This window comes from Varanus komodoensis, unplaced genomic scaffold (genome assembly GCF_004798865.1).
Source record: "Varanus komodoensis strain SLA01 unplaced genomic scaffold, ASM479886v1 scaffold10, whole genome shotgun sequence".
NCBI lineage: Eukaryota > Metazoa > Chordata > Lepidosauria > Squamata > Varanidae > Varanus > Varanus komodoensis.
In genome coordinates, this window is record NW_025335269.1 from 19,662,617 (window position 1) to 19,686,826 (window position 24,210).

At 38.3% G+C, this 24,210-nt stretch overlaps 2 protein-coding genes across 11 annotated transcripts in view; one reads left to right on the forward strand and one right to left on the reverse strand.

Moving 5' to 3' along the window:
- Nucleotides 1-9,809, reverse strand: part of ASTE1 (asteroid homolog 1) — a 51,786-nt gene extending 41,977 nt beyond the window's left edge. For 5 of the 10 annotated variants that reach the window (XR_006417153.1, XR_006417164.1, XM_044455831.1 and 2 more), the window contains exons 1-4: nucleotides 9,693-9,767; nucleotides 5,841-7,177; nucleotides 4,125-4,335; nucleotides 2,493-2,685 (exon numbers count right to left, since the gene is read on the reverse strand). Coding sequence is in view for 8 of the 10 variants with exons in the window: in XM_044455831.1 (XP_044311766.1) it covers nucleotides 2,493-2,685; nucleotides 4,125-4,335; nucleotides 5,841-7,154 (1,718 nt within the window). In the remaining 2 variants the exon portion in view is untranslated. Of the gene's footprint in view, nucleotides 1-55; nucleotides 1,759-1,938; nucleotides 1,977-2,492; nucleotides 2,686-4,124; nucleotides 4,336-5,840; nucleotides 7,178-9,692 lie in introns of those variants that run through there. The other 5 variants (XM_044455870.1, XM_044455849.1, XM_044455860.1 and 2 more) reach the window with 5 other exon arrangements.
- A 4,465-nt stretch (nucleotides 9,810-14,274) lies between these two features.
- NEK11 (NIMA related kinase 11) overlaps nucleotides 14,275-24,210 on the forward strand; it is an 84,184-nt gene continuing 74,248 nt past the window's right edge. The window contains exon 1 of the mRNA XM_044419162.1: nucleotides 14,275-14,444. Within this exon, the coding sequence (XP_044275097.1) occupies nucleotides 14,275-14,444 (170 nt within the window). The remainder of the gene's footprint in view (nucleotides 14,445-24,210) is intronic.

Here is a 24,210-nt window from a genome sequence, read left to right on the forward strand (position 1 = left end):
CACTGAATGCTGACAAGTGTGGAATCTTGAGTGCTCTATAATAATGCTTCTGGATAAGTAAAATCCCCTAATTAATGGGATTTTTGTAAAATGTGTGCTTCTGGGTGCAGCTAAAAACACTGAAACAGCAAGGGTGGTGTGATAACTCAGAAGTGCAATTCAGCTATGTAGCTTATCAAACCACTACCCTTTACCCTCAATCATTCATGTAGAACATGGGGATAGTAATACTAATCTAATTTACAAGGTAAGGTAAGAATTCAGAAGAATGCATCGAGAGCTTTGACCTTGCTTTAAAAAATGGACCCAATGCTACTTGACAACTACTGCCCAGTCACAAATACCCTTTTCCTATGCAAGGTACTTTAAAAGAATGGAGACAGAACAAGTGCAGGTATGTTTGGAAGATACTGGTTATCTACACCTATTCCAGTCTGAGTTTCAACCATGTTATGGGACTGAATCGCCTTTGTCGCTTTATTCATGACTTATTCATGGCGGGCAATGGAATAGTGACCTTCCTAATTCTGATTAGTCTCTCAGCTTTTGATACCCTCAATCATGGTATTCTCCTGGATCAACTTTGGGCTGGAAATTGGAGGCACTGTGTTGCAGTAGTTTCAGAAAGTACCACTGGGTTACTATTGAACTGTTTCCGAAATTAACAGTGAATTTCTGTTTCTCAGAATTTGGCAACTAAACTATGCAGTTGTATACAGAAATGAGTTATTTATACATATGAATTCAAGTATAGGATACCAACTTCTCCCCAATGTTATTTAACATATCCATGAAGCAGCTTGGAGCAGTCATTGGAAATTTGCAGCCAAAGTACTGTCACAATGCTAACAACTCTCTCCCTGTGTAACCTGAATCAGGTAAGGCTGTGCAAGTTCTCAGTGATGGGCTAGATGACAGCCAATAAAGTGAAGCTGAATCCCGGCAGATGGAAGCTCTGTGGGGACGAGTTTCTCAAACCCAGCAGATGGGCAGTTTTGCTAGCAACAGCCTCTCCCAGACAGGGATAGTTTGGCCATCAAGATATATAAGATAACACTGGCTTGCTGCAGTGCACTCTATTTGGGGCTAATCTTTAAAGCTGGTTAGAAATTAAATCTAGTGTAGCTGTTCAGTTGTTAGCAGCTGCCCTTGCTGAGGGAAATGGCATTGGCTGCCTATTGATTGCTGGGTCAGGTTTAAGGTTTTACTAGTGTAAAAAGCCCTAAACAGCTCAGGACCAAAACACCTGAGAGTGCATTCTCTCTTACCAACCTGCCTGGTTGCTAAAGTCATCATATGGCATGTCCCTGGTGGTTCCATACAGCTCTATAGACTGACTGGAACCCATCCTGACAGAGTTCAGTATAGTGGCTCCCTTCCTGTGGAATGTTCTGCTTCTGGAGGGTGAGCAGGCACCAATATATTGTTTCCAGCCCCTCCTGAAGAAGCTTATTTCAGGAATCCTTCCAGAATATCTAGCCTTCATGGTTTTGATAGTTTTTCTAATCTTGCTTTTAAACAAATTTATTCTTTTATTTCCTTTACTGTTTACTGTTCACTGCTACAAAATCTCCAAACCAGAATATGAAGTGATATATAAATAAATACAAATGACATTTAATGCAAATTCTTCTGTAGCAGCCACACACCTTCTACATGTTTTGGACCACAACCCCCATAAGCTCCAGATAGCATGTTCAATCGCCGTTTACTGTCTAGAAATGGTGGGATCTGTAGTCCATCAGATTCAGAGGGTGCCTGTTAGGGAGGGCTATAAGGTATAAACAGATATTCTTACACAGGTTTGTGTAGTGCAGGACTGGGGATCTGGGAACTCCAGGTTCTAATACACACTCAGCCATGGAGCTAATTGGATGACTTTGGGTGAGGCACAGACTCTCAGCCCAACCTACCTTACATGGTTGTTAGGATAAGATTGACAGGAGGAAGAAAATTATGTAAGCTGCCTTGAGTTCCTTAAAGGAAAAAAAAGGCACCATATAAATAAATATTCCCACAGCATGTATTCGAGTATAGTTGGGACATATACATAAACAGTCCCTTGAAAATCCTGATAGTAACATTGCAAACACACCCAGCATCAAACTGACACTTTGTTGGCCAGCAGCAACTTTGTGTCAATGTCTATTTCAATTAAGGGAAATACTGAAAATGACTGGCTCTGTTGCTGAAAAGATTTAGTTCCATACATTAGCAACTATTTGGGCTTGTATTCATAATATTCTGAAAAAGCAAAATAGTGCCGTAAATGACAGTGTGTTTGAAACTCTCTAGTTCAGCAGCAAACTGAAGTACATTGAATATTACTAAGCACAAGCCAAATAGGGATATTTAAGCCTCACTGAGATAGATGTGAGGCGTTACCTAATTTTCTTTTGATTGCATCATCTTGTGCAGAATAAGTCCTATGTAATTTGACAGGGTTAGTGTACTAGTGAGCATACACAGATTTGCAGCTTGGGTGTTCTTACCGTGTCAGATCTGGCTCAGGGAGAGGAGTACAGAGCAGCTGGTTGAGATACAATCCCATTTGAAGGCAGCACTGCCATTGGCAGAAGATGTGTGCAGTATCTAATTCAAATGCTTCCTTTGGAGACTTTTTTCCCCATTCCAAGAACTGTTCATACACAATTTTATTGATCTCAAGATGTGGAACCTCGGAATCTATATAGGAATTAAGGGGAAAAAAGCAAACCTTTCTAAATGGATTGAGACAGTGTACAGTGTATGAAAAAGTGTTTCTAAATCTTTTGGTCATGAGATTCTCCCAAATAGTAGCTACTGCCTACTTACTACTTTAGGCTTAAGTGCTGTTCTCCGAAGTACCTCATATAATAAATAATGGAGGCCTTAAAAGGCATTCCATATTGGTTATTTTGCTGATGGGTTGTACTGGACGTTGAGGAATACATTCTGGCCAAATCTCTGCTTTTTCTCCCAGACTGAGATGAAACTAGGAATAGTTCAGATATCACCTCCTTTACTTCCTATCCCTCCACAAAAATCACATTTTTTTCTGGAATCTTTGGCAATACCATTTTAGTTGCAATACCCTATTGTACTTAAGCCAAAGTGTATGCAATTGAAGTACATGCATTTCCTTCTCCAGTTTGCTACTATATTCCTTTTTCTGATAAAATGCTGTATGCAAAATATATTCATAAGTATGATTCAAATTTTAAAGCCCTCCATCGTCTTAGGCCCAATATTAAGTATCCCAAGGGTTACATGATTGATCAAACCATTTCTTGAATAATTACCTAATTACATTTGCAATATATAAACATCTGTAGCAGGCATTAATTCTAACTCAAAGGTTCACAAAATGTTTTGCAAAGTTTAACTAGAATACTAAGAATTTTCATCATAAGAAGGCTCTTAGCCAAGTTCTAAGTTAACTTAGTTGCATGTATCCTTTTGAAAAGCAAGGTTTCCAACATTTGGCAATGCCACATATGGGATGGAGCATAGATGTGGAGGCAGCAATACTTCTCTAATCACCTGGCTTCTCTGCTTCAGCTTCCTCACCATACCAGCTTCTTGCACATTGCCCAGTGTTGTATAGTTCTGGTACTGCCTGTGCTTGGAGTAGGATTGCCTATGATCTACTCCTGGACTATAAAAGGAGGGTAGTAGTCAGTACAGAATTCAATGGGTATTCTTACGTATTATTGAGAATAAAGACAGGAATAATTAATAAATTTTACCTAATTTGAATAGATCATGATTTACCTATACCATATTTCTTTGCTGCAGAGAGATGTACTACACATAAATCAGGTTCTGATCAGTAAAGTAATATGCTTCTTGAATCTCTGATTTAATGACGACAGAGATGAACCTTGTCTACATATACAAGTGACATTAAGTACCTTTTAGTGAAGTACTGCTCATAGCATATGTAAATTGAAAATTTATAAACATTTCATAGATATTACTATTTCTTTTCAAAAGGTAACATGAATGTTTATAACACTGAGCCAAAATGCTGTGTAATCATGAACTGAAATGGAGTATCTATATGTGTAAATTCAAGTACAGAAACTAAGGAAATAGTCACTAAGTCTAAAAAGGAGATCAAACCTGACCCCTTCTCAACCTACCTGAACTATGCAGTATCTTGTCTAATTCACCAAATACCACTCCAAGTAGTAAAGCTTTCATGTGTGGTAACTTTATTTTTGGTTCTGAATGCTGTGCCCAGTAACAGGTTACAGCCATAGGGAGCTTCAGTAGGCAAGGAATGGGTTCAAGCATACTAGCTGTCACTCCTAATGTCTCCAAGAAAAATAGCTGCCGGTCTGACATGGAAACCTGTAAATAGAGAAGTTGCAATAAAAGAGAGCTACCCCCATTATGTATTTTAAGCAGGAGCAAATAATCTTGTACCAGGACTCTAAAAGCAAGTAAGTCTTTGCCCTCACCACTGAGTCTTTTAAGATCTATTATATTACTTGCATATAAGAAAACCATCTCTATCCCTTCACAAGGATCCCCTTGGCATGCTTTTAGGAGGTGGGGCATTTGGAAAAGTATATATAAGAGAACAAGACATTTTTAAAAATATCTGTAAATTACTTTCAAGATTTTGTAATAAGAGCCATAATTTCATGCTCTATTACATTTTTTCCTGTAAGGATTGTGTCCTATTGGTAACTTGTCTTGTGCAAGTAGCAGTAAGGAGAAAATCAATCTGATTCTAAATATTGAATCTATTTGAAGAACTGCTTAAACCCTTTGGGATGGACTGGGATAAATGTATTTCCATATTCAACGTACCCTTCCATTTATATACATATGCATAAATTTAGTTATGTATAAGATCATTAATTCCATTTCAGCCATATAATTATGCACCTGTCTCTCTCATAGCCAATGACTGACAAACTTTTAGTTCTCTACACTAAGAAAAATAACTTCCAGTACTAATTGCTGCATTCTGCTATTAGCCTTCCAAAAGCATTCGATGTTCTGCACTAAGATATCCATTTTGTACACTCTGTATGAATGATGCACTTTGGCATACCTTCCTTTATGTAAAATAAAAGGTTATGCCAAAGGTCAACATAGATTTTAACGTAACTGCATTATTGTGTCTACTTTAGTCTGTTTAGTTATATGCAAATCACTTGGAATAAATGCAACAGAAGTATCGCTAAGAAATTATAGAGAGCACTGAAGCATGCTTACTATTGGCAATCCTATAGAGAGGGTTTGACATTTCAGCAGACATTCCTGATGCATTTTCATGTTTATCTTTGTAACTGAGGGCTGGAAACATGTTTTTATTTTTTATTTTTAAATAGGCTGCACTCCTATGGTTCCTGGGAGGCAGAACAAGTAAATCTCCTCTTCAAGGACTAAAAGGCAGGCACTGGAAAGCGTCGGAAGGCCTGACCTTGGAAACTTCTGGGGCCCCTTGTCTCTCCAACAATTGAGCTCCAATGTCAGTAGAGGCAAAAAAGGGATGGGTTAGAAGAGGGTTTAGATGCACTGAATGCAAAATAGACCCTGTCCCCAGACATGCCCCTGAGATAGGGGAGACATCTGCCAGTCCTTGAGCTGTTGTACACAATTCCCTTCCCACTGCTTACACTGGAAGAAATTTGTTCATTTTTTTAATGGAAGGCTGAGAGGAAAATGTTGCTCATTTCTGTCCTATTAGCATTCGCGTGTGGCAGGGCTTGGATGAGATGAGTTGGATAGCTCTACCCAGCTGGTAGAATGAAAGAAGCTAGATTGTGCACCCAGTATTACATGCCATACTTTAGTATATACCCAATCCTACCAAGATGTTTAGACATCATTTGAAATTTTACCTCATTTAACGTAGCCAGAGAATATTGGTCACAACATTTTTCAGACAATGCTGCTACCTGAACAAGTGATTTCTTGAGTGCTTTTTGGATTCTGTCAAATTCATGGAAAACAGGAGCAGATCGAGTGGGTTGCTTGCCTGGGGATGTGCTGAGTGAATGCTGTGAAACATTCAGAAGTAGCCTGTAGATAACTTGTCGAATTGGCAGTGCTGTAGAGTGGGCACTAGGCCTTTGCATATTTTCCACCTGAGCATGAAGGATTGTTCTTCTTAATACCAGTGCATCACTGATGAATGGTGCTAGAAGGCCTTTAGCTAAAGCAGTAAGAATCCATTGAGGTAATTCTAATTTCTTTGCTTCCTCAGCTTCATAAATTCCATGCTGAAAAAAATCTTTGAGATTGACACTGGATGGTTCATATTCCTCCATAAAAGTAGACAGAAATTGTCGTGTTTCCTCTTTCTCATGCTTTTTAAGATATGTCAGTACATTTTCTACAGCCTCAGCAGGATCAGCAAAACGAGATAGCCAGTTCAGCAGTCCCTGAATACGAGTGTGCTTTCGACCCTTCTGCTGGGAGCTTCCAATGGGAAGGTGTACTTTGCTAAAGAACTTTTCTATAGCTGGAAGATTAATGTAATCATTGCCATTCATCACTGCAAAAAGAGGTAGGAGACTTTTGTTCATATTGCTGAAATGCTTACAAAATCTTTCTAATGAGAAGCACCTTGCTGGGATGTAGCAGTCTTTTGAGTCTTTGCACGTGCAAAGGTTTCGCCATTGAAAATAATTCAGAGGACAATAGCCTGCTTTGAGGTCAAAAATGCAGAAGTCACTATCTAAAGTTAATACAGGACAATTCAAGTGATTGGCTAATGACACAATGTCCCGGTCTGCTTCTGAAAAAGACTGGACAAAAGGGACTTGTAATTTAGTCAAGATCTGCTTAAAGACCTCTCTGACAAGCAAAGGCAATACGCTTCCTCTACCACCACATGAGAGAGAATGAGCTGCTTGAATCTTCTCTCGAGCTCTTTCCTTTATAGTTATCAGCTTTTTGTCAGATGCATCACACCCTCCATCTAGCACAACATAAGGCTGTATGTTGCACAAAATTAATGCTTCAAAAAACTTACATATAATATCCGTAAAAGAATTATAATCCCCACCATGCCTCATGTCCAGATCTGAGTCAAAGTAAAGACGGTGGTACAGGTTATTGCCATCAATTACTACATCTGTGTTCCTCAACTGTAGGTCAACAAAGAACTCTTGATGTTCCATCACATAGCTCATTAATCCTTGGATGCCCATACTAGTGAGCTGAAAAAACCCTGCTGGAAAAAAGAAAGTAGCTTTTTAAACAGCACAATTCAAAAGGTAATACCTAAAATGTATAAAACCTGCTGGGAACCTTTTTCAACCAGTCCATAGAATTATTTGGATTTTAAATGAATTATTCCTTATGAGACTTGCAACTGCAGAAATTAATGAAGTTAGCATTGCTATCAATGGCCTATCCTCACTGTACATTCCAAATTAATGCATTTTAATTGCAAACACATTTTGAACTGAATTTTCTTCAAGCTTCCAATGACATTGCAAAAACACAATACAACACAGAGGCTTCCAAGCCATTCATTCCTACTGCAAGACCCTCCCCACATCCATCCTTTCATCAAATACATTGAAACGCTTGTTTGCAGGGAGTGTTTCTGGAAACTGTAGGATGAAATGTAGCCACAGGCTAGAACAGGCTTTTGACCTAGTGATGTCAAAAACTGCAGGAATAATGTTTCCTATCTTTGTAGTAGCCTCCATCCACTCCCTCACCCTGGAACGTTTGGCAAAAAGAGGAGATACAAGGATCTAGTATGGTTGTACTAAAACATATCTATTCATACTGATCTATACTATTGGGCATTCTGGATATTGTGTCAAACCCCTCCCCTGACTCCCCTTTCGGGAATCCACTCAAACACTAAGGAAGCAATCTTACTGGGGTGTCCATAAGTCCCTTACAGATACCCAATGGAGGATTGCAGGAGAGGGAGAGGTGATTTTTGCATCTCGATTTTCCCTCTCAATATTTTTGCTAGGCAGGGCTTTTTATCCATGGAGCTGCAGCACTTCAGAGAGGAAGAGGAGAAAGTTGGAAAGACATCAGGATACCTTGTATCCTGGACTCCCCAGGCTCCTTTGCTCTCTACCCTGCTTTGCCACTCTGTTTTTCTCACCTTGGAGAGCAGTTGATGTAGTTCTCCCTACACCAGCTGGGAGGTGATGGGGCAGAGGAAGCAGAACTTATGTGTGAGGTTGAGGCAGTCTCTGGCCTTGGAACTAAGATTCTGAAGAATTATGTCCCTAAGAGTCCCTCCCTAATTGGCATATTGTTTATTTTTCACAGATTTGAAAGGCAATGTATGAGACAACATTATTTGCAAGCAATGAAAACCATCTCTTGTTGTGCAGAAATATTTCATTTATTTAATTTCTCTATTGCCCAATAGCTGAAGCTCTCTGTGCAGTTTAGAACAAGTTCTAAAATGGAAAAATACAACAATTATGATCTACAGCCTTGCTGTTAAAATACAGTCAATAGAACGTTAAATGAATGTGCATGGAAACCTCCAGTTTGCCACAATTTTACAAGAAACGCATTTTTCTTTACAGTTTACTCCAGGTTTACTTAGAATTCAACTGAGGTCAATGGTACTTGTATACCAGGGCCCACTGGCAGTAATTCTGTCATATGTACTCGTGTATTATTTTATTCCATACATACAGGAATTGCTGCATTATTATCCCACTTGTGGAACTTGTGTGTAATTTTATTATTTCATACTTAGATGAATTGGCATGCCTTTGACTGTGTTTTTTAATATTTCTTACATAAACATACAAAGTGGGAATTTGCTATGCATTAGATATTAGGCTGTTAAAGTTAGCACTGGCAACACAAACCCCTCCCAAAGTTCCCATTGGGAGCAAATTTCTCATACTACATTTGGCTCTTTCTTAGGATTAATTCCAACTTCTGTCATTAAATGTATTTAAGTCTTAAAAGGTCACCTCACTACCTCAATTTCACCAGAGAACTTCTTATGGAAATAGCTGGGGGAAGTGGAATGGGACAAGTCACCACCTAAGGATTTCAAATACTACTGTCTGAACTGTGTTTAAGTTTCATTGCAGTAAAAAACTAAACTTACTGCAAACCATAACTTCTTTAAGATGAATGTGCACTGCACTGAGTTTTCTGTATTTTTAGGAAAAGCTCAGGTCGAGGTTTGTTGATTCTCTCACCACAATCCTGGTGGCTAAGTTAAGCACAAGACAGATGCACTTTGGCTGCAGTGGGAGAAAGTGCTGCCGTCGGAAAACGGTGCACCTTGACGTTCCACCCATCTTGCATCTGTAGAGGTAGAGGAGACAAAGGTGGCACCTGAAGTGCTACGCATGTTTCTGAAGAAACCTCAAGGTCCTTTGCCTCCCATTTTAGAAATTAAGCTCCTCTTCCAGGCCTAGGCTGGGCTGCCTGATAGGAATACCGTCTCCTTCCCCAAAAAGATTGTGACAGGCTTGTGCTTTGACAGTGCCATGCTAGGCAGAAATTCAACAGGTCTCACTTTTTCTAGCATTGCAATGTAATGAGGGAAACAACTGCATAATGTTGTGTTTCTATCTGGCACGCGGCTTTACACCAGACACAGAAAGCTGCCCGTTCCGTTCTCATCACTAGAGGCGGCTGCCCCAGTCCTTGACTTCCTGCGGCCTATGCTAATAGTTGCTTTGAGGGACAAGCACCGGAACTGGCAGAAACCTCCCGCTTGGCAGGCCGCCTCAACATACCTGCACGCGACACACACTACTCCTAAGCCCTCCAACGCCAGGCTGGATGATGCGGACGGCCAGAAGGATTGAGCGGACCAAAGCTACACGTCATCAGCGGGGCAAGCGCCTGCGCACTATGCAGCCGGCTTCTCTAGCGTCAGCGAGTTCCGAGAGCATTCCCGTCATGCAAAGCGCCGTCTCTTAGCAACGCAGGCCAAACATAAGGGAAGCGGGAGTGTGCGCTGGGGGAGAGTTTAACAGCGCGAAATAGAGCGAACAAAGGAGCTGGAGGTATTGCGGGGGGAACCGGCGCCAGGCATACAAGCCCCTCTTTTGGACTCCTGTTTCTCCTCTTATATCTTGCTCGTGTGGAAGGACAAGGTAAATGAACAGCCAGCAGCTTCCACCCACTCCCAGTTCTTTCGCCCACATTTTCTTATTTAATTGTTATTATTACATTATGTTTAAGAGGCCTTTGGCCACCCTCTAAATTTCCGCGTAGCTAAAAAGAAGCGACCTTTCAGTCTTCCACTGCGCAGCTGAGTTTGTACAACAGAACAAGTCATATTCAGAGTTAAAGATCGTTTGAATGTGGGTTGTTGCAGAATGACATGTTATAAGATGAGAAGCAAGCGAAACCATGCTAACATATCCACAAACAACCTACAGTTCACAGTGTAACAAGAAACCATGATTTCTCTTTGCCCATTGATGGTTTATTAGTGCAGCTGGATTCACACCAATGCAGCAACCCACATACAACGTTGAGCATAGGTTGTTGTGTAATGTGATGAGTGGATTCTAACGTGCATCCGTGATGATAACCAAGTGTAAACGAACTTTGGAGATGTTTCTCTGATTGATTTGCTCCTAGTCTTAGTATATATACCAGTTTTCCCCAGCACCCTCCAGATATCTTTGTCTACAACTCTCATCATCCTCATTTATTTATTTAATATGTTGTTGTGGTTCTTTTCTGCCTAAGCACCCAAGGCTTTAACAATTTTCAACTATTAAACAAATGTTATAAAAAAGTGATAGCATCTGAATATAATTATCTTAGGCCAATTGAAGATCTCTTCAGAAACTGATGGCAGGAAAAACTCAGCTTCCCCAATTCATCTGGAGGCCACCAAGTTCAAGAATGCTAGTATATAAGGCCGTGCTGTAGTCTGGCCAATGGAGATATCTACTATGTAAAATCCCAGCCAAAACCCTGAATTAATAGGTGACCTTGGGCAAGTGTGGTTTAAAAATTATTAGATTCATCCACTTTCAGCTTGGTTTTGTGATCAGGCTGGAGGTTGGTGACCAGAATACATGATGGCAATGAATTGATATTCCTCCTGTGAAATTCCATCAAGTGAGAAAAATAACATCAGAACCAGATCCAATGTTGGAGGCATAGTCACTGCACAGGCAGACACAGATTAGTTATTACCCATGTGCCTGTGATACTACCTTAATATTTATATAGAATAGTGAAAACTCTTCATATCCCTTGCATCAATCTTTCCCAGCCTAGTGCCATCTAGATGTCTTGAAATTCAAATCCCATAATCCCTGGTCATTGACCATATTGATTGGAACTGGTGGAAGTTCCAATCCAAAAACATTTGGAGGGCACCAGTTTGGAGAAAGGCAAAAGTATTTCAGTGCTGTTAGCCCATATTGTAAACAGTGCTAGTTACATAAAATCCTTCTGTCTTTTCAGGGAAAACTAAGCAACATGGAGACTGAAAATACTAGCAGATATTTTTGTTATGCAGACTTTATTATGGCCTGCTTGTCTTTGTGAAATAAACTGTGAATTATGGAAGCAGAGTGCTCCTAGCTGGTAGTCTTAGCTTAATGCTCTTATTTTACCTTTGTTTTTGTTATTCTCTCTTCTTGTAGGAGGGCATGGAATTAGAAAGATGCTCATAATCTGTCTCGTTGAAGTGTTTTCTTTTTTAAGCCAAGAGTACAATTTATTTGTTCTATTGTGAATATCACTTTTAGTAATTAGAAGTTTGGCTGCACTTCATTAGGAAATCACACTGCCAAGTACAAATCCTTGGCACAGGATGTGTCAGTATCTCAGCAGCTGGGTGTGAGAACAGTTTCACACACATGGTGTTATTGTTACAAATTACAGACTCATGAGTCTCATTGAGCTTGGAAACAGTTTGATGAAGAAAGCTACTGTTTAAGCGCAGGCTTCTGCAATTTTAAAATGAAACTTGTATAACATACAATATAATTTTGCAAATCATGTTGCAGTTATTAAAGCAACAACACAGAGAGAAGATCAATCTATCCCACACAGATGGTAATGAAATAGATCTATAAAGTTACAAAGTATCAGTAGTAATAGATAAACTAACATTATTAGGATTTTTCATTGTTCCTCAGTTATGTTGATTCAGTTTTTGTTTCACTTGATATAAGGATCTAATCCACTGTTTTAAATGGAAGAATTTGGCATGTTGGTGAACCAGTGAAACTGGGGCATACTGATGGATAATAGAAAAAGTAAAAGGGGGACTGGTTGTGTAAGAAATAATAATCTGCATATACACAGTAGGCTGCAAATTACTAAACTGACCAGAAGAAAAGAAGGAAAGAAATTGGAAGAACTGAGAGTCAACTGGCAAGCAAATAAAATCAAAGGGAAGTTTTATATGTACATGAGTGCAATAGGCAGAAGTCTACTTGAGAAATATAGGAATGTGCTCACAAAATATGTTGAGAAGTAGTTTAGTTTCTCTTGAGCAGACTGGCAATACTGTAAAAGCACTTTATGATAATAATAATAAATGGAATATACTATCCAGTCTACTGCAAGAGGAAGTTAGAAATGAAGAAGGCAGATAATATCGCTTAGTTAATAAATACATGGCCCAACCCCTTCCCATGTTCCATTTATTTCTTTATTTTTCCACTTGTTTGCCACTAGCTATTCCAATAGGGATCTCTAGGTGGCTTACATCAGTAATAAATACACAATTCTTAAAAGGAATAAAATAATAAAACATAATAAAACAGCAACTATATCATAGTCACTATTTAAATATATATAGTAGGTTAAAAGGACAAAAGGACATCATTAGCATTAAATAAGTTAAAATCAGTTGTTAAAACTTGACTTCTGTAATGCGCTCTACGTGGGGCTACCCTTGAAGACGGTCTGGATACTTCAATTGGTTCAAAACAGAGCTGCCAGGCTGCTGACGGGGACTGGGCGTTATGGTCACATGACTCCAGTCCTCCGTCAGCTTCACTGGCTTCCCATTGAAGTCCGGGCCCAATTCAAGGTGTTGGTGATAACCTATAAAGCCCTAAACAGCTTGGGTCCTGGTTACCTGAAGGAGTGCTTACATCCATATATGCCCGCCCGCCCCTGGAGATCTGCAGGAGAGGCCCTTCTCCGGGAACCCTCCGTGAAAGAAATTAGGAGGGTAGGTACTCGGAGGAGAGCTTTCTCTGCGGTGGCACCTAATCTATGGAATGCGCTCCCCAGAGAGGTCCGCCTAGTGCCGTCGTTATTTGTTTTTCGGCGCCAGGCGAAGACCTTTTTATTTAAGCGTCATTTTAATTGTTAATATTATTTGATTTTATCTGGCCAGGGCGACTTATTTTATGTTGTTATTTCTTGTATTTTAACTTAATGTTGTGAACTGCCCCGAGGCTTCGGTGAATGGGGCGGCATAGAAATGTTTTACTAAATAAATAAATAAATAAATAAATAACCTGGTAAAGATAAATGTTTTGCCAGGCACAAAAAAGAGAATAATTTGGCACCAGGTGAATTTCTCTGGGGAGCTATTCCAGAAATGTTATACTAGTTTAAAGGCATAGTTTTCGTCAAACCTGATTTAAGCTATGGAGAACTATCTGCACTGCTGAACATTTTTTGCACCATTAAGTAGTAACAATCCTGCTTGTATTTCCTAAGGTATTAGATTCTCTGTTCCTGTTCTAGACAGAGATCTATTTCCCCCATGATTGTTGTCATGGGGAGATAGGAGACATTTTGGGGCTAGGGCTAATAAAAATTTCATGTGCTAGTATAAGAAACCTCTAGTCTAACACCAGTGCTTGAGACACCCAGTACACCAGAAAATGCTCTTGGTGTTGCATGGAGTTTGCTTATGCTAGCACAACATCATTTCCATGAGTGCCAGTGCAAAATTTGATACTGCCCATGATGAATAACTTTGGGGCCAATGTAGAAATGGCATGATGTCTGTGAAAATTGTAGTCACTTCATTCAGCTAGACTGTATCTCAGTTCCTCATTCACATACTTGGTATTTTTAAATTATTGTTTTTATTAATGGAAGCATGTATAAAGTGCTTTTCCACCCACAAGAGCCTTCAGAATAATGTACAGTTTAAAATAACAATACAGTCAAAAACAGAATAAAAACAAATGTTCAACCACAGAAAATACTAAGGAATACATCATAGGCTTTTGATTTCTTTCTTTCTTTCTTTCTCCCTCCCTCCCTCCCTCCTTTGACTTCTTTTGCAGGTACAACATGTACATATCCTGACAAAGGAGCCCTTAATTCTGTAGACTCATTATAAATCTTTAGCTAGCTCTGTCACATGGAGCAATGTTGAGATTCCAAGAAGTAGTTAAATGTGGTCCTCCTCTTGCAACTATTTCTACTGGCTCGAAGACATTAATTGCAGGAAGATACAGTATTCAGCAAAAACTTGGACATGGAAGCTTTGGAACTGTCTACTTAGTTTCTGATAAAAGAACAAAAGAAGAAGAACAATTGTAAGTGTAATATGGTATCAATTAACATGCTTTAATTTAAAAAAAATAAAGACAATGGTATTTAATGATATATCATTAGATATATTGGACTTGTTTAGGATTTTAAATGCTGTTGTCTTCAAGGGTGAATGGTGAAACACAATTAAGTATCATTTGCTCATTTTCACTTATAAGTGGATGAATACCTAAAATTTATTTTAGGAAGAGGCCATTTATACTACAATTCTAGACATGTTTACTTTGAAACAAACCCATTTAGTTCAATTAGATCATCATTAAATATGTACAGCACTCTCCCCTGAGCTGACTCTCTCCAGATTTTGGATGGTTTGGCTTTTGACTCCAGCCAGCAGGAATACTGGGAATTGTAGCCCAAAACATTTAGAATGCTTCAGGTTGGTGTATAAGACTCAGCCATACTTTATTATAGTTTCTCCTCACATATTCTCTTACTTTTCTCTGAAATATGGTATTTTTCTATTTCTTTCTGTTTAGAGTTTTTACTCTGAACAGTTGATAATTTTTGAGTTAGTTTGTAGATGTTTTGCCAATGCAACTTCATGTGTCTGCTAGGATATCAATAGTTACTTTGTCATTTTCAGAATAAAAGGCAGGATGTCTTTGAATACTAGCTGCTGGGGTACTGCAACAATAATTATATCCTTCAAAAAAGGCAACACTGAGCATGCCCTCTGTTTTCTGTAATAAATTTAAACATTTTAATCTATTGTAAGGGCTTCTTAAGTTCTAAAGCAAAGTACTTATGGTTACCTTCATATTTAGAGAATCCTGTATTTCAGCACTGTACCACTTGAGGGAACCAGTGTATAATTTGCTGCACTAAGACCAGTGCCATCTCTTAAGGTGCCATAGCAACTTTCGCCAGAACTGTGATCTGTTGCACATTTTGACAGTTGATTCTAACACTCAGTCATCCCAATTTGCGATAAAAGTAATTACGTTTTGGAAAAAAAGATCTATGAGTACAGCAGAAGACACAAAAATAATTAACTGCATAAGTATGAAATGTGGTTGAGTATTTCTTCAGTAATCCCTACTAATCTGCATCAAAAAAAAAAAAAAAAAGAGTATCTGAAAATGAGCTTCAGACCAACAGTGGGATGGGTTAAGTATTTTCATGGACTGCTGAAATGTCAATTTCTTACCACTAAGATAAACAACAGCTCAGAATTTTTTGATCAAAAGGGGGCAAAAAAGCTAACTGTGCCTTGCAGTGTTGTATCTCCTGTTTTCACCCCATACCTACAAGTGTTGCTGCTGCGTTTCCTTTTCTGTGTGATGGTACATGGTCAATAAGGATCATAGTAGAGTTGAAATGGGCCATGAAGGCCATCAGGTTCAACCCCCTGCTATTGCAAGACACCAATTTACACCATCCCACTCAGATGGTTGTCCAGTTTCTTTTTGAATGTCTCAAGTGAGAGCCAACCATCTCTCTTGGCAACTTGTTCCACTGTCATATTGCTCTGACAGTGAGCAAACCTTTTCTACTATCTAGCCTGAATCTGGATTCTCACAGGTTGAACTGATTATTCTGTTTCTACACTCTGGTATCCATAAGAAGAGATCTTGACCTTCCTCTTTGAGACAGCCTTTGAAGTACTTATAGAGGGATAGCATGTCCCCCTCAGTTGTCTCAAGGCTGGGCATGCCTAGTTCTCTTAGTCCCTCCTCATAGGACAGTGTTTCCAAACCCTGGATTGGTTTTGTTGCCTTCCTCTGGACCCTTTCTAATTTTTCTGCATCTTTCTTAAGTACCTGGGACTGGACACAGTATTCTAGACAAGGTCTGACTAATGAGGAGTATAGGGGAACTACTGCTTCTCATGATTTGGAAGTAATACTTCTATTAATGAATCCCAATATAGCATTTGTCCTTTTTGCAACTGGATTGCATTGTTGGCTCACATGTAGCCTACTGTCCACAATTAGTCCAAGGTCTTTTTCAGTTCTGTTGAGCCATGTATTCTCCATCTTGTATCGATGCATTTGGTCTCTTTTTCCTAGGACTTGGCACTTGTCCCGATTGAATCTTATTCTGTTGCTTTCAGCCCAGTGTTCAAGTTTATCAAGATCCTAGATCCTTATGTCTTCTAGGATTTTTACTATTCCACCCAATTTTGTATCTTCTGGAAATTTGATTATCTTTTCTTGTACTTCCTCACCTAAATCATTAATAAAGATGTTGAAGAACACTGATCCCAAAACTGAGTGGCACCCCATTAGTTACCAGTTTGAAAAGGTGCTGTTGATAATCACTCTTTGTACCCAATTTAGCAGCCAATTTTGGATCCACCTAATAGTTTTTCTATCTAGTCTACTTTTTGATAATTTGTTTATCAAAAGGTTGTGGGGCACTATGTCAAAAGCTTTGCTAAAGTCTAGATAGATTATGTCCATGGTCTATCCGTTGGAGAGGTTACCTAGTCAAAAAATGAGATCTGCAGTGGTAGCATGTGGTCTTGCCTACAGGTCTTATAAACATGAGCGTAAACTGATAGTTCTTGTTCATCAACTGAAAAAAGTCCTGCTGATCCAGATTGAAACCAATACATAATTTGCTGTTGTTAAAATAATTACAATATAGCACATTACTTTTAATGCCTATTTCATGACCTTGTCCAGATTTCTTCTGGATTAAATGCATCATTGCTCCACTGCTGCTATGGACAGCAGGAGAGAGGCTGTTTAGTCATTTACATGAAATGTATACCCTACATACAGCTGGTCAAAATTTCCAAGGCATTTTAGTTGCGTAGTTTTCAAGGGAGTAGAAGACAGCAGTATAAAAAGATACCAGCAATTGCTAGATGCAGTCCTGCCTGCATCTGCCACCATTTTGTGACTGGTGGGCCTTCATCATTTTCAGCTCTTTCAAGTGGGCCCTAGAGGTAGGAATTAAGTGATACTGAATTTGTACAACTGCACCAATGCATCTGTAAATTATATTCCCTTTCTCTTTCTCCATAAAAAGACATCTTCTGACAAATGTGTGAAGTTGTTAGATTTAGCTTCTTATTTAAAAAAAATTAATAAGATATATAGAATTGCGTTTAGATGACACTATAAAGTGCTATTGTAATATATTATCCAAACTAGCATATATGACTGATTCATATTATTATTAAACTTATATACCACAAAAATGGTCTAAAGGCTCTCTAAGCAGATTTTGCATAATGTATTTGTTTTTACTAGTCAAGGAGGAGGAACTAGGAGGTATTGCTGGGAAGGGAAGATTCATATCTTGAAAGCTTATTCAATAGGCTTTTATGTTCCAGGTTAGAAGATCTACACTTGTGTTTTTATTTAAAATTGTGATGTTCATGAACTGAATTCTGTGCCAGATACACACACATACAGCCTTGAATGTAGCTTATTTAGGGATGAGCTCTTGTCCATGACTGTTCCCTGGATCAGTGTCAAAATGGTAGAAGAACTAGCTAAGACCCAGTATAGTGGTTAGAGCAAGTATCCCCATGATGGTGTATTCTGGTTGTGCTGGACTACAATTGTTGGTTGAGGATAATGGGAGCTGTAGCCCAACACATCAGGAGGATACAGGGTTGGGGAAAGCTGGCTTAATTCCTAATTCTGTGGCTGGCTGGGGCCTTCTGGGAGTTTGTAGACTTTTTCTATGGCTGCACAAAATGACAGTTCCTAAAATTCTTTGTGGATGAACCATAAAATTAAATAGATACAAAACTGATTTGCCTTTCTTATCAGACTTAGCCCCCTTACCCCTCCTGCATTCATGGTTCCATTGCATCTGAAAGCAAACAGTTTCTGAAGCCAGTTGTTATGGATTGTGATAGAGCCCTCAGATACCATCACAGTATAAACCAGTACAAGCCGATCTGGATATAGTCAGTGCACTGATGAGACAAAACCTGACTTTTGTTCTTGAATTCCTATCACTTTAGGCTAAGGAATAAAAACAACTGATGGAGGTGAGATGTTCTAAAGAAATAATGCCTATATAACTATTAAAAATATTCTTAGTGTTTTGTGCCATAAATTATCTTCACCTTTAATTCTTTTATTGCTTTTCAAAAAGAAAAAATATGTTTCACGCCCATATAAATAACTAACCAACACTACAACATCAGTCATGCATATGAGATGAGAAGACAAGGTGGAGGTGAGAAATAGCCAACTGTCTCCTAGATGAAGTGCTAGCATGACAAACTATCCATTGATATATTGAGGAGATATTGCTATCTGCACAGTTAAATAAAATAGTGGTTTTCAATGCAAACTTGTCTTTACTTCAATCTTGGAAATTTAGCAGGTTCAGGCCTGGTTAGAATCTTGGATGGGAGACTTGAGCTGGCTTTGAGCAGGGGGTTGGACTGGGCAGCCTTCTAGGCCCCTTCCAGCTGTATGAGTCTATGTTTCTATGACAATTACCACAATTGCCCATAACTTCTGGCCATTTTCTCCCCACCAACCCTTTTTATTCTTAAAGGCCACTTCTCCAATTAATTTATATCTGTATTATTTATTAGTTATAATGGTTAAGTTCCATGTGCTATTGAACCATGTTCACTGGGAAGACATTGCAAGCATCTCTGGATAGCAAAAATCCCAATCAATTGCATAAAAAGAAGCTTTGAGTTAAGGCTCACTGTTCTATAGGCATGCACGACCCAGCAACAGAAGTACACAGCAGGCAGAAGGGACTTTAACTCCATCAATATTCAAGAGGTGTTAATATGTCCCCTTGGTGGAAGGCACATGCTGAGAAGCGCCAAGCACCCAGCACCGTTTCTGCATGTGGTAATGGTAGGGTGTCAGCACAACTTCTGCCTCTGACTTGCATTATACCATTAATCCCGACTCATGCTAGGATTCCTTGGAAACTGTGCACTTAGCTGAATAATTTATTGCATGTCTCTCAATTATTTATGCCTTCTTATTACAACTGAAATGAAATCTAAAAGGTGGAAGGAGCTCTGTAACTTATGAATATCCAAGAGACAATCAGCAGATTGCTGTGTAGTTAAATCCCTGCATTTGGAGCCTGTTTGTTTCTCTGAAGGTATTCCAAAGAGAACATTCCGCTGAAACTGAATCGATTAATACAATAACAAATGGTTCCCCACTGATTGTGTTGCATTTGTTCATTTAATCATGCTGGTTGCCTTTTCTTCAGTACACTGAGGTCTGAAAATAAATTTATATATAATGTAGAAAGAGAAGATGAGGAATCAAGAGAGGAAAAGCTTTTTTCGGGTCATGGTGTGTGATCTTCCTGCTACAGTATTATTTCCCAACCTGGTGACCTCCATATGATTTAGACTTCAGCTTCCTACCACTGGGACAGGGGACAGGGCTGACTGAAGTTTCAAAACATTTGAAGAGTTCCAGGTTGGGGATGGCTTTGGTAGAGGGTGAGCAAGAGAGCTCTTGGCTAGAACTTACCTCAGAATATATTCTCATATGATTCTGACTTTTCTTTTTTTTTAATAATGTTTTTGGGGTGAGGTTGCTTTATCACAACTGACATCAGAAAACAATTGAAGCTTCCCAAAGATAACTATGACCAAAGCATTGCTTCCTTAGTCCCTGCTGGTGAGTGCTTGTGTCAGTGGAGAGACACCATCTCATGATTTTACTAGTTCAGTGTTACCTGGTGAGGCCTCTAAATGAAATATTATCCATAGAACTCCAGTGTTATTTGAACAGAGAAAATGTTTAGGTCCATTTACACAAAATACCTTCCTATGCGATAGTGAGGTGAACCTCTGCACATGTTTTCAATATTAATATGTAAAAGCACAAATTCTCAGCATTTATGATAAATATTGTTTGTATTAATGGAAAGTTCTCATATCTATTAATATCTAAAATGAATAACATGAAACTTGAGTGTTCTAAAGTTCGATGCATTGCATTACTGTCCTTCAGGCATCCCACCTTTTTTTTTTCCAAGGAACCCAAAATGGTTTACATAATCCATTTTCTCCTTTCCATTTTATCCTCACAACCCTTGGAGTAGACTATGCTGAGAGTAAGTGACTGGGGGAACTTCATGGATGAATGTGTGCTAGAAACTGGGTTTCCTGAGTCCCACACTGGCTTTCAAGCCAATGCTAACATTTTGCAAGTTTCTCATTTTTCACTAGCCCCTGTAGAAGCAACAGGTCCACACAGCTTTTCATAAGCAAAAATGTGCATCTTGTCAGCTGGTTCCACTGAACCTCATAATATACTTTTCAATGTGAAGAAGAATATAGGCACATATCAAAATGTGGTGGCTTTGATGGATATTGACTGCCAAACATGATTAGGAATTGAGATATGAAGTAGCTGATCCTGTATGGAGTTCAAGTTATTGACCTTCAAATCTCTTTATGGTGGTATGATCAAGTATAACAGGCCTCTCTATTATTCTCATTATAAATTAAAGTTTGTATTTGTGTTAGATTCTATATTCCACATGTATGTTATATTCCATCCTCAACCCTGTTCATTTGAGCAGTGAAAAATGTCCCAAGGAGTTTTTTTTATGGCCTCAGTGTAACCCCACGTCCAAAACTGTGCTCATACAGGTCATTGCCAAAGAGCCTTTTAGAAATATAGAAAGGAAATCAAAGGGTTTTTCCATTTCCCACTTTTAAATGCTTTAACCACCTTATGTCGTCAGTTTTTCAGGAAAATATTTCTTGAAATTACTTTACATTTAGCTACTTGCAGATTGTTGATTTTGAGAGAAAATCTCTAATGATATATCCTTAGATATGAAAACAGTATATAATATATACAACAGATGAATACCCCTGTAATCTAGGAGTGTAGCATATTTAATCCCAAATTACTACTTTAGTACAGGGAGGGGTGAAGAATATGTCCATTAACACCTCCCATTCCTCAATAATTTCTGAACAGATATTTCACACCAAGAAACTCTGCATGTTTACAGTTCTGTCTTTGTGGTAATAGAGCCTGACTTTTCCAGAATTTCCAGCAGTTTATACTCATATAGTCTCCATCTGGAAATGTTGATGGATATGCATAGGGAGTCAGGACAATCCTGTCTCCCAGGCACAGATAGCAAATGCAGTTGCCTGAACTGCATTGTAATATTAACTGTTCAAAACTATTTTTAAAGTATTAAATGCATGCTTTAAAGAAAGTGTGGATGAAAATCAGTGTTGATTTAGATTGGATTTTTAATTTAAATCTGATTTTAATTGATTTTTAAATAAAATGCTTTTTGAGGAAAAATCTATCTAAAGATAGTTTTCTGTTTAAGATACATTATAGTCCAAAGGTTATTCATCAGGAAATATGGATTAGTTTTTAATTATGTAGTATGAGGCTATATATTCATGCAATGTTTAAATTTAGTGGTAAATGAATTCCATTAATCCATTCACAATGTCATGCTCTTCCAGAGGTTTCTGTAAGATGATTGGGCAATTTTTCTATCTAGAAGATATTATCATAGATGCTTGGTTTTACAGTTCTCAAAATTGTGAATTTGTGACTGCAGAGATCACATGCCTCTTCTTCACAGCAAAAATGTTTTAAAATAAACATACAGAGTTGAGAAAAAGACCTTAACAACATTGTTCACTTGCAAATTTATGTATGCAAAGTCATCCCTGACCTCTTAAGTGCTAAGTTTCAAAAAATCCAATGAATAGAAGACTGCTGGGAGTGGAATAAATCTGCACAAGAAGCTAAGTGTGAGGAGGGAGGGACAAGCAGTAAAATTAAAAAAGAAACATTTTGAGCAGAATACTCCATAAGTCTTTGGATCTTTTTGCAAATAGTCTGAGTTTTATCATATTCTTTCCCTGAAGTAGAAAACCTGTCATGGCAGCAGGCCAAAAAAGAGACCCAGTTTGGGAACATTTTCATGAAGTTCCTCTACCTATGGGTAAGGCAGACATGCATTCAAATTATATAGAAAACCGTGATTTAAAACTGGTATTACTGACTACTGATTCAAATTGATTTGATTTAAATCAAATCTACCCTGTTTGGAGATCAGGTGTATGCAGTACTTTTGCAGAATCTCTTTCTCCCCTTACCATGGTGTCAGGCAATCCTAGTTAGCTCTAACCATAGCTAATGCCAATGCAGGAATAAAATTAATTAGCATTAAGTATGGTTACATCAAACTAGAGAAGAGGGGGGATTTGCATGTGAGAGGTGGAAGCAGAGATGAGTGTGTATACATTTGCCTTCAAACTATTTCTAAGCTCTACAAATCTATATTTCATGAAATGTAATCACCCAAACTATATTGTAAACACATTATTTAGCCCTTGACACTGAAACCTACAGAGAAAAGTTTGTTTTCCACTGAAATTAGCAGTGACTGACACAAGTGACATTTAAAGAAGGCTATTCAGGTTGAACTAGGAGGATGTAGTTCTCAAATAACACAGCTCTGAACAGTAGATGGCAGTAGCACAACATTGAGTTTCTGATAACTGCTGCACATACCATGTGTTCAGCAATATTCCTAATAATTATTTTCTGTATCTGCAGGAACTTCTTTTAATTAAACTATAAATATTTAAGTTTCAGTTTAAAGGGGGAAAAGAGCTTTTAAAAGCTAATCAAAGTATTTATAATTTTCCTCAGAGAAAAGTAAAAATGGGTGTAGAGATTCACTTTAACAGGGAATACTTTCTATCTTAACTAATTATTTTGTTCAGCATCCATTCCTTCCTGTTCCTGTGCATTAAGCGCATTCTTTTATAAGATCATTTTCCTGTACTCAAATGAGAGTATAAATTCTTGAAAACCTTAATGTAGATCTACAGTCTCCAGTTGAGCGTTTCATGCCTATATTGGAACATCTTCCTTTTCTGCATTGAGATGCTCAAACTTGTGCATTGATGAATGTTATGGGGAAGAGAGTTTCAATGTTGAGGGGTCCTTACTGTACATATCTCCTTTCTATGCCTTTTTTATTCGAGTGACATGTATATGGTATGCTCAAGAGGCTTTCACAATTCATCACAGAAATCATGATAGGGCTTAGGGAGGAGGGAATCATTCAGTATGGATGGGCTTAGACTTTTAGGACATATTACCAACACCTTCATTCTTTCTTGGAAGCTGCAGAAAGCACTGTGGATGTTGGAGCCAAGGAATAAAATCCTACCACCATCCCAGTGGGTCAGGAGGTGGACCACTATATTTTGCACTAACACTAAAATTTTTGATAAAATATACATTTGGCATGCTTTATCAAATGTGTTTAGTATCAAGGGTTAACACAACATTTAGCACTTGTATTAATGGCTAGATTTTCTTTCAAATTAGGTATACAAGTAAGGATAGATAGTATTATGCTGGTATATCCCTGTTCTTTTTAGAAGGAATTAAAGCACTGCTTTGTTCATATTAACAAGGAATTCATGGTGAAAAGCAATTATAGATTTTTCCTTGATGAAAAACAGTGGTTGTATTAAAGTCCATCACCTTTTGAAGAAATGTTCGAGAACAGCTGCTGCAGCTTCTCATCAGAATGTAAATCTGTAAAATCTGATTTAAAGTCTGTAAAATAGCTTTTTGCCACTAATGGTGTTATATGTTTAACACTGTTTTGTGGACAACTTACAGTAAACAACTTACAATCAGTGTTGAAGTGACAAATTTATAGCAGGATTGGTTAGTTTCTTGCTAATAAAAATAAATTATCAATGCCTTCCCAAGTGCAAATAAGCAGAGGAGATGATATTTTCCCCATATGTCAGTTGCCCTGAGGAGAGCTGAGGAT